Raw genomic sequence first — 15,269 nt, forward strand, 5'->3', positions numbered from 1 at the left:
TACCAATGTTTTTACAAATTTTGCTGAGGAATACACTCAGATAACATTATAAATTTCAATGCAAAGCAATGGGTGAGAGATTAGGTCATGTCTTGGTCTAATTGCTTGTTTCTTGAACTGTTTACATGATCAAATTGGTAATTTTTTAAAAAATATTTTAATAGATTACTTTTTAATGCTTTGAATGTTTCAGAATGTCAGAAATGCAACTTTTTTTTGTAGATTTAGGAAAAGCTATCAAATGTGAGTCATTTGTTAGCAAACTAGGGGTATCTGAGCTTGCTGTCAAGACTTATTCATCTTTAAGTTGTGTAAATGTGTGTATGTAAGAGGGAAAGAGGTTAGGAGAGCGGAGAGATTTAAAAGCAAGGTGAAAGGAAGGTGATTCAAAAAGGGAGCTGAGATGAAACTTCTCCCACAAAGGGGGTGGAGGGTATCTGAAACAAGCCGCCAGAGGAAGCTACAGAAGCAAGTACAACTAATTTGTTTAAAAGACGTTTGGACAGATGTATAGATAGAAAAAGTTTGGAGAAGTATGGGCCAGATGCAGTCAAATGGAACTCACACATCTTGGTCCACAGAGATAAGATGAGGCAAAGGGCCTGGCTCCATGCTGTATAACTAAAAATAAGCAATCATTAACTTAGACTTGTAGCAGCATAGGATCTTGACAATAAAGGTTAGGACCGCTTTATCTGGGTAGCATCTGTACTATTTAAGTGCAGACTGAGTGGTTAGGATATTACTGAGTGAGGCTGGCAAATGAGATCAGTTCATTGCAGATCACTGTCCAGGTCTTTTCTTACAGGTTTAATTTTATGAGTCATTAATTAGTCATCAAAATTCACCCTTCCCTTTTAATGAAACATGAGCTATTTTTCTGCAGGGATTTAGCATGGTCTAAAACATTTTCAGGTCTGAAGTTATTAAAACACTTATTCTTACGTAGGATGGTGGAAATTTGGGACTATTGCCTGCAAAAAACTTTCACTAGGTCAATCATAATTTTAAATCTAGATATCTAGATAAGCCAGTTTTCTAGATATTTAGAGATCTAGATAATTCTGAGATCCAAGTGTTAAGGGATATGGAGAAAGACAGGTATATGGTGTTGCATCACAAACTACCAATGAAAGGCAGGGAAAGTTTGAGGTGATAAAATGGCACACACTGATAAACTTACTTCATCCTTAATCTTTTTAATATATTGAGAAGTTCCAAAATTAACCTTTAAATTCTTAATCCTAATCAAATATACAATTTCCTTTTTAACCATTTTCTTACTGAAATGCATTTACCACTAGGTGTCACCAGATAATTATCAGGAGCAGGAAAAGTTAATTGCAGGGCTAATTTCCTGAGGTTTACTTCATTTCAAAAACATATTTCAATCATAAAATATATATACACAGGAAACAATACAATTAGTATTTCTTTACATCTGTTAAGATATTCATTGTGCCATAAACCAGAACATACCCTTGCAAGGTACCAAATCCACTAATGTTTCCCCTTTAAACAATTCACATGTGCAAGTGTTTAAGAAGCTGCTTCACTGGACCCACCCCCGTACAGCGGTCCTTTCTCACAAATCCTTTGCAGAGGCTGTGAGACATTGCTGCACTACCTTTTTCTCATAGATGGATTTATCCACAAAAACACTTTTGACCACAAGACTTTCAGGCAGTGGGGGTTGTGAGGACCTCCTGCAAGCCTTGTGGGAGAAGGACATGATGGGTCGAGTGGGATGGTTTCCAAAACACACACTCAGATCCATTTGACAGAATAACTTATCATCAGAACTCAACAACAAGGACTGAGACCTCACTGACTGGCCGTGTGAGGGGACCTCCCAGACAGGGGCTTCTTGCATGGTCACAGTTTCATTCCCAACACATGCTACCCTGGAGCAGGCTGCGGTGAAGATCACGTGAATGCCCACCTCTTTGTGGACTGTTGTATTTGCCAAGTGGTCTGGAAAAGGATGCAATGGTCTTTGTCGAGGTTTGTCCCAAGTAGCTGCACGACAGAGTACACTGACGTGAAAATCATACAAACTGCAGATGCTGGAAATCGTAATGAAAAACAGAAAATGCTGCAAATAATCACCAGTGGGAAGAGAAAATTGTTAACGTTTTAGATCAATGACACTTCTTGTCAACAGGGGAAGGGTCATTCACCTGAAACATTAACTGTTTTTTTTTAACCACAGATGGAGCTGGACTGGTTGAGTTCTTCCAACATTTCAGTTTTTGTTTTAGCTCGACTGGGTAGGTGCTACCTGTAGGGACACATGAACAGTGGGGGAAATGTACTTAGGAAAGACTTGTACATAGATTTTACAAGTAAAAATAAATATACAAATAAATATACAAGTCTTTCCTAAACGCATTTCCTACACAGAAATACCCAAAAGAGAGTTTGTTAGATTCTTCTTCATATTTGTACTTCCTCACATGGACAATAAGTAAAAATTGCAGATCAAAGGCTCTTTATGCTGAAACAGATGCACAACATCCATCAAGCTTATGTAAACATGCTGTAATCTTTCTAAGCAGAAAGCAATTGAACACACAATGCAAGGTTAAACTCTACATGCCCTTTTCCTCGCTGTCTGGAATCTCTGGATCCACATCAGATTGTCTAAGTAATCACAAGATGATTTTTTAAATAGGGAAGAATGACTATTAAATCAGATTGCAACTGAATTATATGTAAAACATATAGTTGAATAATGAATTCAAATCTGCAATTCTTCATGCAAGACTTTAATATAAAAAGACAATAAATTTTGAACGTAACCTATGGTCTCTGTACCACTGATTTATTTTCACGAATTCCTTTTGAAACCAAAGACCAGTACATTAGTCAGCTAGCCACAGAGAATGAGTTTATTGCAGTACTGATATAAAGAAGCTTCCCTTCCCAATTTCATTTACAGGAAAGAATCCAGATCAAATCGTATGAATCTCATGATATAGTGCTCCACTTGTCAATAGTTATTGCGTATTTTCCAAACATATATTTTCCCAAACTACCAGTCTGCTATTCATTTCATTATGTAAATATGGTAGATACAAAACGTTTCAGTGAGTTTTGGGTACGTAGTTGAGACACTTCCATTGAATAATGCTGATCCTCTAACACTTTGATCTCCTTAAGGAATCAAATAATTGCAAGAGGATGAGTATTGCTTTAAATTCACTTTAAGTTCAAAAGATTCCTCTAACTATGAAATATACAGTATGGTGCAGCATCAGGTAAAGAAGGTTCTTAAATCTTGACATAACTGTTAAAGTTAAATTCAATTACTGAAAAATGCAACCATATTCATGGATTTTTAATTGGCCCGCTATCACCTCCATGTTAATGACAACATTTAAAAGAAATTTGGGTAATACATAGATAAGAGGAGTTTAAAAAGATATGGGCCAAATCCTTGGTGTTTGACAACACCAACCGACAAGATTGTTGCGTACCATGTTCAGCATGGTTATGTTAGGCCACATGGACTGTTTTTACACTGTATTATATCTTATTAATCAATACCAGGTTTGGTCTCAGAAATATTTTTAAACTACAGAGAAAATAAGAAACTTACAGCCTGTTCTTTAAGGGAAGTAAATACATAGATGAGAGATTTATGGAGGATTGTGGTCTTGGTGCAGGTTGACAGTACTAGGCAGAAGTTGAGGCAACACAGAGTAGATAGACAGAAGGGCCTACTTCTGTGCTGTAGTGGTCCCTGACTCTTTCATTGTTTCCGATGTAATGTAACTAAATTATTGAATAAAGACAGAATGTCATGTGTATTCTGCACAAGTTTGGGTTCACAAACAATGACCATGGATAATGATAGTCAATGATAAAAACCATGGGAGAATTAAAAATTCTTGGAAAAGAGCAGGAATGAGATATCTTTGAATACAGGAGCTGAGCTGTTGGAGGCATGGCTTAGGAAGGAAAATGAAGTCAAACAACTGTCAGAAACAAATTTGAAATGAAAGCTACCCACAGGAAAGACATTGACAAGCTTGAAAGAGGGTGGAGAAAATTTACAAGGATGCTTCTGGGACTTGAGGACCTGAGTTATAGGGAAAGGTTGAATAGATTAGGACTTTATTCCCTGAGGCACAGGAGAATGACAGGAGATATACAAGATTATGGTAAATACTTGCAAGCTTAATCTCCTGAGGTTGGGTGAGACTAAAACTAGAGGTCTTTAGGATTGAAGATGAAATATTTAAGGAGAACTTGAGGGGGAATTTCTTCAGTTCAGTTCAGATGCAAGTGTGAAATGCACTGCCAGTGGAAGTGGGTTCAACTGTAACATTTAATTGGAATTTGGATAGGTCCATGGAGAGGTGGGTAGGAGGACTATGAACTGGGTGCAGAGAGATATAACCAGGGAAAAACAGGTCAGCACTGACTAGATGTGCTGTAGTCCTCTATGACTATGATATTCTGGAAGATTGAGGGGTCAAAGTACAGAGGGCGAAAGAGGAAAGGAAGGAGAATATTATGTGATTGAACGTTGAGTGAGGACTGTTTGAAATCTAACATTTCCAGAGGAACGAGGGGAGTGGACACGGGAAGATAAGGCAGAGAGAATAGGGAAGTAAATAGAATGTTTCAAAGTATATCCCTGTACCACACATTCAAAGATGAACATTGGCTAGATAGCTGAAACTGTAATCAAAATGGGTAAAGCCATCCTTGACTAGGAACGTTATTTTTATCAACCTCACAATGCTATAGAAATCAGATCTGCAAGATTAAGGTTAAATTAATATTTGTGAAACAACATTCTGGAGATGAAAGTAAAGGCGGTGGTGCTTGTTAATCAGCCAGCCGAATCTGAGGAAAACAGTCACATGAAAAATGCAGCCATAAGAATACAAACTCCCACCAGAGCATAAGTTCTGAAGGCAGTGATATTCTAGAGGAATTAATGATTCACGTATTTCCAGATTTATGGTGAAATGATGAACCCAACTGTGATTATGTTCTGTAAATTAACTAACAGGAAATTAAGCTTCTTAACATTTTGAAACAGACTAAATCTCACAGAAACACAAGAAAATCTGCAGATGCTGGAAATCTATGGCAAAACACACAAAATGCTGGAGGAACTCATGAGGTCAGGCAGCGTCTATGGAAATGAACGACGTTTTGGGCCAAAATATTGACTATATTTATTTTCATCGATGTTGCCTTACCTGCTGAGTTCCTCCAGCATTTTGTGTGTTTTGCCCCAATCTCACAGACCATCTTCAGAGACGATGAGAAACATAAGCAAAAAATTCATGAGTTTCTTTTCTGGGTCTTACAATTGCTAAATCCCGTGGGATAAGCAAATTGAGGGCATTGTGAATAAATTCTCATGAAGTTAGATACTGTAGATGCTCAGATCACTGAACGGAGCCACAAACATCACTGAACCCGAGATGGATTATACACGCACAAAAACAGTGTCTTAATGAAGAATTCTGATTAGGTTTGCCTTTCCAATTTATCATGCTCAGTGCTTGAAGAAAACGATCTTCCATTAGATGCATTGTGCCTAAATTAAGGCAGAAATTAAACTGCATTATAGCATATAAAATAGAAGTTCGATTTTTTTTCAAATAATTTCTGTTCTCCCCATCTGACATGTGAATGGTTCATGTTACTGTACCTCTCTACTGCCATCCTGATCAGTCTCATCCAGTTATTCCTGTCCTCCTTTGAGTTCGTGTGTATCTCATACATTTCTGGTCCAGCAGATGAAGCACTGATCAAGAACATTCCTCGTTCCTCATTTGCAACTTCACGGACAATTAGTTTCTGCAGTAAAATGACTGCAGGCTTCTGGTCCTGGCATGAAAAATTAAAAAGGACAGGTGAATAAACAATAAGCAAACTGTAATGTAATTTAGACTTATTACTGTGTGGCCCTAATTTAATACAAAGAAAATTTCAATATGTTAATTTAATAACTATCCTTTTTCAAGCAATTCAGTCTGGAAGTGGAAAAATAAACACATAGGGAGAATAGAGACAGGAGCAGGGATTTTGGATGTGGGAATAAGAAATCATGGTTTTGCATAAAAATAAGGTTTGAAGCACCTGTTGAATTTGTAGGTCACAGGAACAGAACCTGGGGGGCAAGACTGCTGTTGAAAGGGTGGAGATAATGCAGAATTCTATGCAACCACTCAATGCAGTAAGGCAGTAAAGCAGAATGCAGTACACCCTAGGATGGATTTTGGATACTTCTGGAGTCCTGTGAGTTTAACATATTAATAAGTTACAGGGCAGCCAGAGTTCGAAACAGAAGTATTACACCAGTGCAAGGAACTCCCTTAAATTTGGTGTTAGCATTCTACATGATGTCATTACGTCCTCTAGCCAAATGACTCATTTACATACAATATACCACACAGTAAATGAGAGTATGATTAACTACCTCAAGTATTTCATAGGTCATTATATTTAACTATGTATATGAGGGACAGAAGGCAAGTGTAATTACTGATCTATACAAGGTGCATTGTCGATAATTGGAACACATCGGTACCAGTACATTTTGGCCCAATTAATTGGCAGTGCCAATTACCAAAGTTTTGTGTAAATAGTTAAAAATATATTTTTTTAAAATGAGCAATTACTATTTAACTGAGTAACAATTTATAAGACCATAAGACCTTAAGACATAGGAGCAGAATTAAACCATTCAGCCCTTCGAGCCATTCCACCATTCCATCATTTCTGGTCACCTCACTACAGGAAGGATGTGGAAACCATAGAAAGGGTGCAGAGGAGATTTACAAGGATGTTGCCTGGATTGGGGAGCATGCTTTATGAGAATAGGTTGAGTGAACTCGGCCTTTTCTCCTTGGAGCAACAGAGGATGAGAGGTGACCTGATAGAGGTGTATAAGGTGATAAGAGGCATTGATCGTGTGGATAGTCAGAGGCTTTTTCCCAGGGCTGAAGTGGCTAACATAAGAGCGCACAGATTTAAGGTGCTTGTAAGTCGGTAGAGGAGAGATGTCGGGTTAAGTTTTTTCCGCAGAGAGTGGTGGGTGCGTGGAATGGGCTGCTGGAGACAATGGTGGAAGCAGATACAATAGGGTCTTTTAAGAGACTCATGGACAGGTACATGGAGCTCAGAAAAATAGAGGGCTATGGGTAATCCTAGGTAATTTCTAGGGTAAGTACAGGTTCAGCACAGCTTTGTGGGGTGAAGGTCCTCTATTGTGCTGTAGGTTTTCTATATTCCTATGTTTCTATCATGGTTGATCCCAGATACCACTCAACCATATTCACCTACTTTTTCACTATATCCTTTGATGCCCTGACCTATTAACTTCCACTTTAACTTTACCCAAGGATTTGGCCTTCACCGTGGTCTGTGGCTGAGCATTCCACAGTCACACACACAAAGTGCTAGACACTGCCCAAACCCTTCGGCAAACCCAGTTGACCCGAAAACTCAGCTGGGTTACTCTTTTCCATAGATGCTGCCTGACCTGCTGAGTTCCTCCAGCACTTGGTGTGTGTTGCTTGGATTTCCAGCATCTGCAGATATTCTCTTGTTTGTGAGAATATTCCACAGACTCACTGCTCTCTGGGTAAAACAAATTCCTTCTTACCTCTGTCCTAAAAGGTCACTCCTTAAATTTGAGGTTGTGCCCTCTAGTTCTGGATATCCCCACCATAGGGAACATCCTCTCCACATGCATCTTATTAAGTCCTTTCAACATTCAGTAGGTTTCAATGAGATTCCCTTGCATTCTTCTAAAGTACAGTGTTTACAGGCCCAAAGCTGCCAAATACTCTTCATATGTTAACCCTCTCATTCCCAGAAATCTTTACCCCCTCTTCTTTACCACAGACTCAACCTATAAACTAACTTTCTAGGAGTCTTGCACGATGACTCCCAAGTCCCTCTGCACCTATAATGTTTGAATTTTCTCCCCATTTGGCCTCCCTTTAATCCCAATTGTGAAGCCATTCCTTCACAATTGTTCCTTTTATCAAAATGCGTCATCATACACTCCCCAACACTGTACTCCATATGCCACTTTTTTGCCCATTCTTCCAACTTGTTTAAGTCCAGCTGTAATCCATTGCTTCCTCAGCACTACCTACCCCTCCAATTATCTTCATATTATCCACAAACTTTGCCACAAAGCCATCAATTCCATTATGTAAATCACTGAGAAACAATGTGAAAAGTAGCAATTCCAATACTGACCCCCAAGGAACATCACTAGTCACTGGCAGCCAACCAAAAAAGACCCCCTTAAATCCCACTCGCTGTCTCCTGCCTGTCAGCCATTCCTCTATCTATGCCAGTATATTTCCTGTAACACCATAGGATTTTATCTTATTTAGCAGCCTCACGTGTGGCACCTTATCAAATGTCTTCTGAAAATCCAAGAAAGTGACATTCACTGACTTTCCTCTGTCTACCCTGCTTGTTACTTCCTCAAAGAACTGTAACAGATTTATCAGGCAAGATTTCCCTTCACAGAAACCATGCTGACTTTGACCTATTTTATCATTAGTCTCCAAGTACCCCAAAACCTCATCCTTAATAATAGACTCCAACGCTTTCCCAACCACTGAGGTTCGGCTAACTGGCCTATAATGTCCTTTCTTTTGCCTTCCTCCCTTCTTAAAGAGTGCAGTGACATTTGCAATCTTCCAGTCTTCCAGGACAATGCCAAAATCAAGTGATTCTTGAAAGAGTCCGTTATCTCTTCAGCACCCTCTCTCAGCACTCTGGTGCTGTAGTCCATCTGGTGCAAGCAACTTAACCACATTAAGACCTTTGAGTTTGCCTAGCACTTTTTCCTTTGTAACTGCAATGGCACTTCTGCTCACTGACATTCACTAACCTCTAAGCACACTGCTAGTGTCTTCCACAGTGAAGACTAATGCAAAGTACCCATTAAGTTCATCAGCCATTTCTTGGTCCTCCATTATACTTCACTAGCCATGTTTTCAAGTGGTTCAATATCAACTCTCACCTCCCTTATACCCTTTATATGACTGGAAAAACCTTTTGTATCCTGCTTTATATTATTGGCTACTCTGCCCTCATATTTAATCTTTTCTCTTCTTATAGCTTTTTTCTTAACACACACAAAATGCTGGAGGAACACAGCAGGCCAGGCAGCATCTATAGGGGGAAGCACTTCTTTTCCATAGATGCTGCCTGGCCTGCTGAGTCCCTCAAGCATTTTTGTGCATTACTTGGATTTCCAGAATCTACAGATTTTCTCTTGTTTGTTATGGCTTTTTAGTTGCCTTTTGATGGATTTTAAAAGTTTCCCAATCATCCAACTTCACACTCACTTTTACTACCTTATATGCACTTTCCTTGGCTTTTATGCAGTCCTTAACTTCCTTTGCCAGCCACAGTTGCCTGCATCTGCCATTTGGGTAAAACTTCTTCATGTGGGACATATCTACCCTGCGCCTCGTGAACTATTCGCAGGAACTTCAGCCACCTCTGCCAGTACCCATCAGTATCCTCCTCCAATCCACCTGGGCAAGATCCTCTCTCATGCCTCTGTAATTCCCGTTATTCCATTGTGATATTGATATATGTGACTTATACTTCTACTTCTCAAATTGCAGTATGAATTCAATCATACTATGATCACTACCTCCCAAGGGTTCCTTTACATTAAGCTCCCTAATAAGATCAGCATTATTAAACAACACCTAATCTAAGATAGCCTTTCCCCAAGTAGGCTCATGTACAAGTTTCTCTAAAAAGCCATTTTGTAGTCATTCAACAAATTATCTCTCTTGCAATCCAATACCAAGCTGATTTTCCCAATTCCCTTGCATATTGAAGTCCCTGATTACAATTGTGACATTACCCATATGACATTCTCTTTCCAGCTCCCTTTGCGATCTCAGCTCCACATATTGGTTACTATTTGGAGACCATTATGATTCCCATAATGGTTTTTTTTTTACCTTGCACTTTCTTAATTCCACCCAAAAAGATTCAACATTCCCTGACCCTTTGTCACCTCTTTCAAAAAATGTGATTCCATCTTCTACCAACAGAGCCATACCACTGTTTATGCCTTTCTGCCTGTCCTTTCGATACAAAGTATATCCTTTGATGTTAAGCTTCCAACTATGGCCTCTTTTCAGCCACAAATCGGTGATGCTCACATCATACCAACCAATCTAATTCGCCACAAGTTAATCCACCTTATTCTGAATGCTACGCATTTAAATACATCACTCAGTCCTGCATTCTTTGCCCTTTTGAATTTTGCCTCTGTGGTACATTTACCTCTTTAATCTGTCTGCATTTGTACCCATTCATTGGCTTGTCCTTCCTTACATTTTACACCCATCATCTACTTGTAAACGTGCCGGCTCATCCTCAGCTCCATCATCCTGGTCCCCATCCCCCTGCCATATTATGTATTCAAATTAATAACAGAACAAATTAGAATACAGTCGGCCCTTCTTATCCACAAGGGATTGGTTCCAGGACCCCTCGCGGATACCAAAATTCGCAGATGCTCAAGTCCCTTATTCAACCTGTATCTATGCAGTGGACATTAGGACCCAGCGGCAGAGATCTGAATCCGCAGTGTTACTGTTCACGAAAATAATCACGATAATGATCGAAAATAAAGTGGAAATAATAAAGCGATCGGAAAGAGATGAAATGCCATCGGTCACTGGAAAAACGTTAGGTTACGTCGGTCAACGATGGGAACAATTTTAAAGGATAAAGTGAGAAAGGCCCTGTCCCGATGAAAGCTACAATTATTACTGAGCAACATAGTGGTTTAATTATTGGGTTTTGGGTTTTTGATCCTCTACATCAACCCGGCACGATGGAGAGCGCACTCCATAGCGATCTGTCACTAGATCGAACTTGGGAACTTCCTGAGCCAGGCGCTGAAACATACGTTCTTAGGTGTTTTATATGCATAGAAAGGTAAAATATATACTATATATGAATGCAAATGTTTGACTAACTGATGCTAAATAATACTGGATGTACCTGTTCTGACTGACTTAGTAAGAGAACTGTCGATTTTTTTCGATCCTGATCCACGATAACCCACGCACATCCTCCTGTATACTTTAAATCATCTCTAGGTTACTTATAATATCTAATACAATGTAAATGCCATGTAAAATGGTGGTTATACTGCATTGTTTAGGGAATAATGACAAGAAAAAAAGTCTGTACATGCTCGAACAAGTGCTGGAAGAGCACTTCCAGGTTTTCACGATTTGTGGTTGGTTGAATTCGCAGATACGGAATTTGTGGATAAGGAGGGCCGACTGTACTACCGACACCTCTACAGTACTATAAAACTCTGTACCAGTTCCTAATAGCTATCGACAGATCTTGTGTACACTGCTGTATTCTGTTGACCGACTGTAAATGAACAAAGTCAGCGCAGACACCCAGTGCAGATAATAGATTGCCATTGTACAATGCTTTCGATGATTGCATCCTCGAAATCTTCATTTTAACAATCAAGATGATGTTGATACCTTCAAATTCTTCATAATTCCTAACTTGCTGAAGTAGTGAAACAGTTTCATTTTCACTCCCAGACGTTTCTGGCACCTCCAAGCCATTGCTTGAAACCGCAGAGAACAAAACAATTCTGAATTGTCTCACTGCTTATTTCTCACCAACTATCAGTGAGAAAAATCATTGCTTTTTGACCAGAAACACACACAACTGATAGTATTTATAAACTGTTTGGCAGCGGTTTTTAACTAGTGTCGAATCCGGATTGTCAGGGGGTGTGGGGCGGTGCAGCTCGAGGGCTGGAAGGGCCTAGATTGCCAAACAAAAATTTTTAAAAATAAATGGAATCCCGGCTATTTTCTCAATTAGGTTTTATTCTTTCAGAGTTGCCCCAGATAAGCAAATGGCCCAATAAACCGGAATCCTCTGTATCAATAAGAGATAGAATTTCCAGGCTCATTCCTGATCTTCAGTGGTAAAACAACCTTAAAGACAAACCACGGTGCACTTACCACAGTGGCAAATGTGTACTTTTGATCTTTATCCTGCAGGAAAATCAGCACATCGGTAAGGAGCAGAGCAGTGATATCTGAAACAAAGTAACAACATTTAAAACAAGTACACTGTCTCATCCCAAATTATTTATGAAATGCTCCCTCCCCATTTCTTTCCTGGCTTTAAGCAGCTTGTGTGTGAAATGTTCCTCCACTCCTTCCCCCCAGTGAAAAGTACCACCGTTTAAACCCAGTACCACTGGGGGTCATAAACAGGAGATGAATTGCAAACAGCAAGTTCACAGGAGCTAGAATAAGTGGACAGACTACTGCAGGTATTGAGTGAAATCACATCCATCGACGATGGCAATGCTTATTTAACTGCACGGTAACAAATGATATATAACTATATATATTTTTCAGTACACCACTCTTAATTTTCAAAACTGCATAATGAAAATGTAATTTTTAATAGGGGTGCTATTTTACCTTTCAATCGTCCTGTGGCTGTTTTCCAATACATTGAACCTTCATGCTGTAACTCTCTGTTTCGGCTGGTCAGATCTTGCTTCCTGAATGCACGGCCATTCTTCAACTTGGCATACGTTTTGTTTTCAAACCTACTTAAGATTTCAAGTAGTTTTTGCTCTTTCTCATATTTGTTGACTTTCGTATCAATTGATGTGATTATGTCCTTTATCATAGCAAGAGATCTAGCCACATCCTCATTTTCTTCTGTCCCTTCTGGGAATAAGAATACAATGAAATTTCAGCCTATTATTATTCAGGCACATACCTTTATATGAAATTCCCTGATGATCAGGACTGACATGAATGCCTTAATCATATTTACTGATTCACATCTTATAACGTTGCACATCATGGCAGTTAAAGGAGACAAGTGGGGTTTACGGTGGGGAGCTCAGTGGTGCAGCAGTTAGTGTAACACTTACCAGCACTGGCAGTAAGATGGGGTTTTAATTCCCACCACTGTCAGTGTGCTTACCCCGTGACTATATGGGTTTCCCCTGGGTGCTCCAGTTTCCTCCCACATTCCAAATATATATGGTTATGGTTAGCAAGTTATGGACATGCTATGTTGGCACCAGAAGCATGGTGACATTTGCAGACTGCCCAGCACAATCCTCACTGATTTTATTTCATGGAAGACAACGCATTTCACTGTATGTTTTGCTGTTATAATATACATGTGACAAATAAAGTTAATCTTAACTGAGGTAGGCAACTTGATTGGCATGGATGAGATGGGTAAAGGGGCCCTTTTTCTTCTATATATGTGTGGTGGAGAATATGGTTGTATCACAGCTTAGTATGGACACACCAATGCCCTTGAACAAGAAATACTACAAAATTAGTGGGTATGGCCCAGTCCATCATGGGTAAAGACCACACCACCATTGAGCACATCCACGTGGAGCATTGTTGCAGGAAAGCAGCATCCATTATCATGGACTCCCACCACCCAGGAAATGCTGTCTTCTCGTTGCTGCAGTCAGGAAGAAGGTACAGGAGCTTCAGGACCCACACCACCAGGTTTAGGAACCATCAGGCTCTTGAACCAGTAGGTATGACTTCACTCAACTTCACTTGTCCCTTCATTGAAGTGTTTCCACAACTTATGGACTCACTTTCAAGGACTCTTCATCTAACATTCCTGACACATATTGCTTGTTTATTTATTATTCTTATTTATTTCTTGTATTTGCACAGTTTGATTTTTGCACATCAGTTGTTCGTCCACGCTCTTGGGTACAGTCTCTCATTGATTCTGTTATAGCTTTTGGATTTACTGACTATGCCTGCAAGAAAACAAATCTCAGGGTTGTATATGGTGACATGTATAGACCCTGATAATAAATTTACTTTGAACTTTGTACTATATGATTCTAGGGCAATATTGCAAGTTCTTCACAAAACTTGAATTATCCATTAAGTTGTGGAATTGAATCAGTATTGTAACTGTTACAAGTTTTAAACAGACTCAGAAATATGAGTTTCCAAACAATAAGAAGTGCTGGCAGCTTACATCTGGCTGCTGTTACCGCTATGTTTGCCATAAACTCTCAATCATAAATAGGACCATCATGACACTTTCAAATGTGGAAATTTCCAGTCTATGAAATATTACTCCTGCCTTTTAAATTTGGCTGAACAGTGCGTTTGTGCTTTTTCCAGGACTGAAGTAAACATGCTGCATTTACTATGACTGGAAACTGCAAGAGGCCAAATTAGAGCTATAGATCTTTCAGATACTGCAAAATTTATACAAGGTTCTACTCTATATCACCTCATGCCAGGACTTTATGGACACAAGCTATAACTAGAGAATTTTTAAAGCAGGCTACACTTATCATTTTAGCAGCTACCCTGCAGCGTGAACTAAAAAATTCAATGGATTGGGCAGCTTGAATTTAAAACAGACAATTCATGCACCCAGAAAAGCATTTTGCAACATTACACCATATACACTGGTATATTTTCCACATGGACCCGCAATCACGTACCCTAAAAATTATCTTTCTAAGTGAAAGAGACAGACTGCAAATGCTAAAATCTGGAGTAACAGACAACCTTCTGGATAACTCAGCAGGCTGAGATCTTTAGGGACTGAGAGTAGAGAGGGGAGGTCACCAGTATAAAGAGGGAGTAATGTCACAGGAGCCAGAGGTGGGGAGTGGGTGCTTTGTGTGCAAATTTCCTGCTGTTTACTTTTTGACAAATCAGTGCATGCACACCCCTTAATACTGCACTGTTCAGCAGGACAACAATGTCTATGGAACCCTTAAAGCTCTACAAGATAACACTAAAGTGAGCTGGCTACCACCACCTCCTCGAGGGCCATGAGGGCTGGGGAATAGAGGCCAACCTTACCAGCAAAGTCACAATCACAAAGATATAATTAACTAAACTTCTTTAAAAGGTTGCAACTCATAAGGGGCAGCAAGAGGTGCCGACAATTGATCTCAAACTTTTTTTCTGACCCAACGACCATGGAAAGAAAGTACAACACTACAGAGGGCTCCAAGATTCTCTGATAAGGAATGGAGGAAATTGCACAAATAATGTGAGCTATTCATAGAGACTGGAAGCCCTCTTCATACTGGAAAGGTAATGGCACAGTTTAACAATGGTAACCACTGTCAGTAGTACCAGGATTCACTGCTGCAAGAAATGAATTGCCTCACATTTGCAGTCATAGTCCACAGTGCAATGATGAATGCTACTTCTTATGCA

At 39.5% G+C, this 15,269-nt stretch overlaps 1 protein-coding gene across 9 annotated transcripts in view; it reads right to left on the reverse strand.

Moving 5' to 3' along the window:
* arhgef28a (Rho guanine nucleotide exchange factor (GEF) 28a) overlaps positions 1–15,269 on the reverse strand; it is a 390,430-nt gene that overhangs the window by 89,908 nt on the left and 285,253 nt on the right. For all 9 annotated transcript variants that reach the window (XM_059974562.1, XM_059974561.1, XM_059974559.1 and 6 more), the window contains 3 exons: positions 12,504–12,758; positions 12,033–12,109; positions 5,678–5,856 (listed from right to left, as the gene is read on the reverse strand). In XM_059974562.1, coding sequence (XP_059830545.1) covers positions 5,678–5,856; positions 12,033–12,109; positions 12,504–12,758 — 511 coding nt within the window. The remainder of the gene's footprint in view (positions 1–5,677; positions 5,857–12,032; positions 12,110–12,503; positions 12,759–15,269) is intronic.

The sequence above is a fragment of the Hypanus sabinus genome, chromosome 7, assembly GCF_030144855.1.
Source record: "Hypanus sabinus isolate sHypSab1 chromosome 7, sHypSab1.hap1, whole genome shotgun sequence".
Classification (NCBI taxonomy): Eukaryota; Metazoa; Chordata; class Chondrichthyes; order Myliobatiformes; family Dasyatidae; genus Hypanus; species Hypanus sabinus.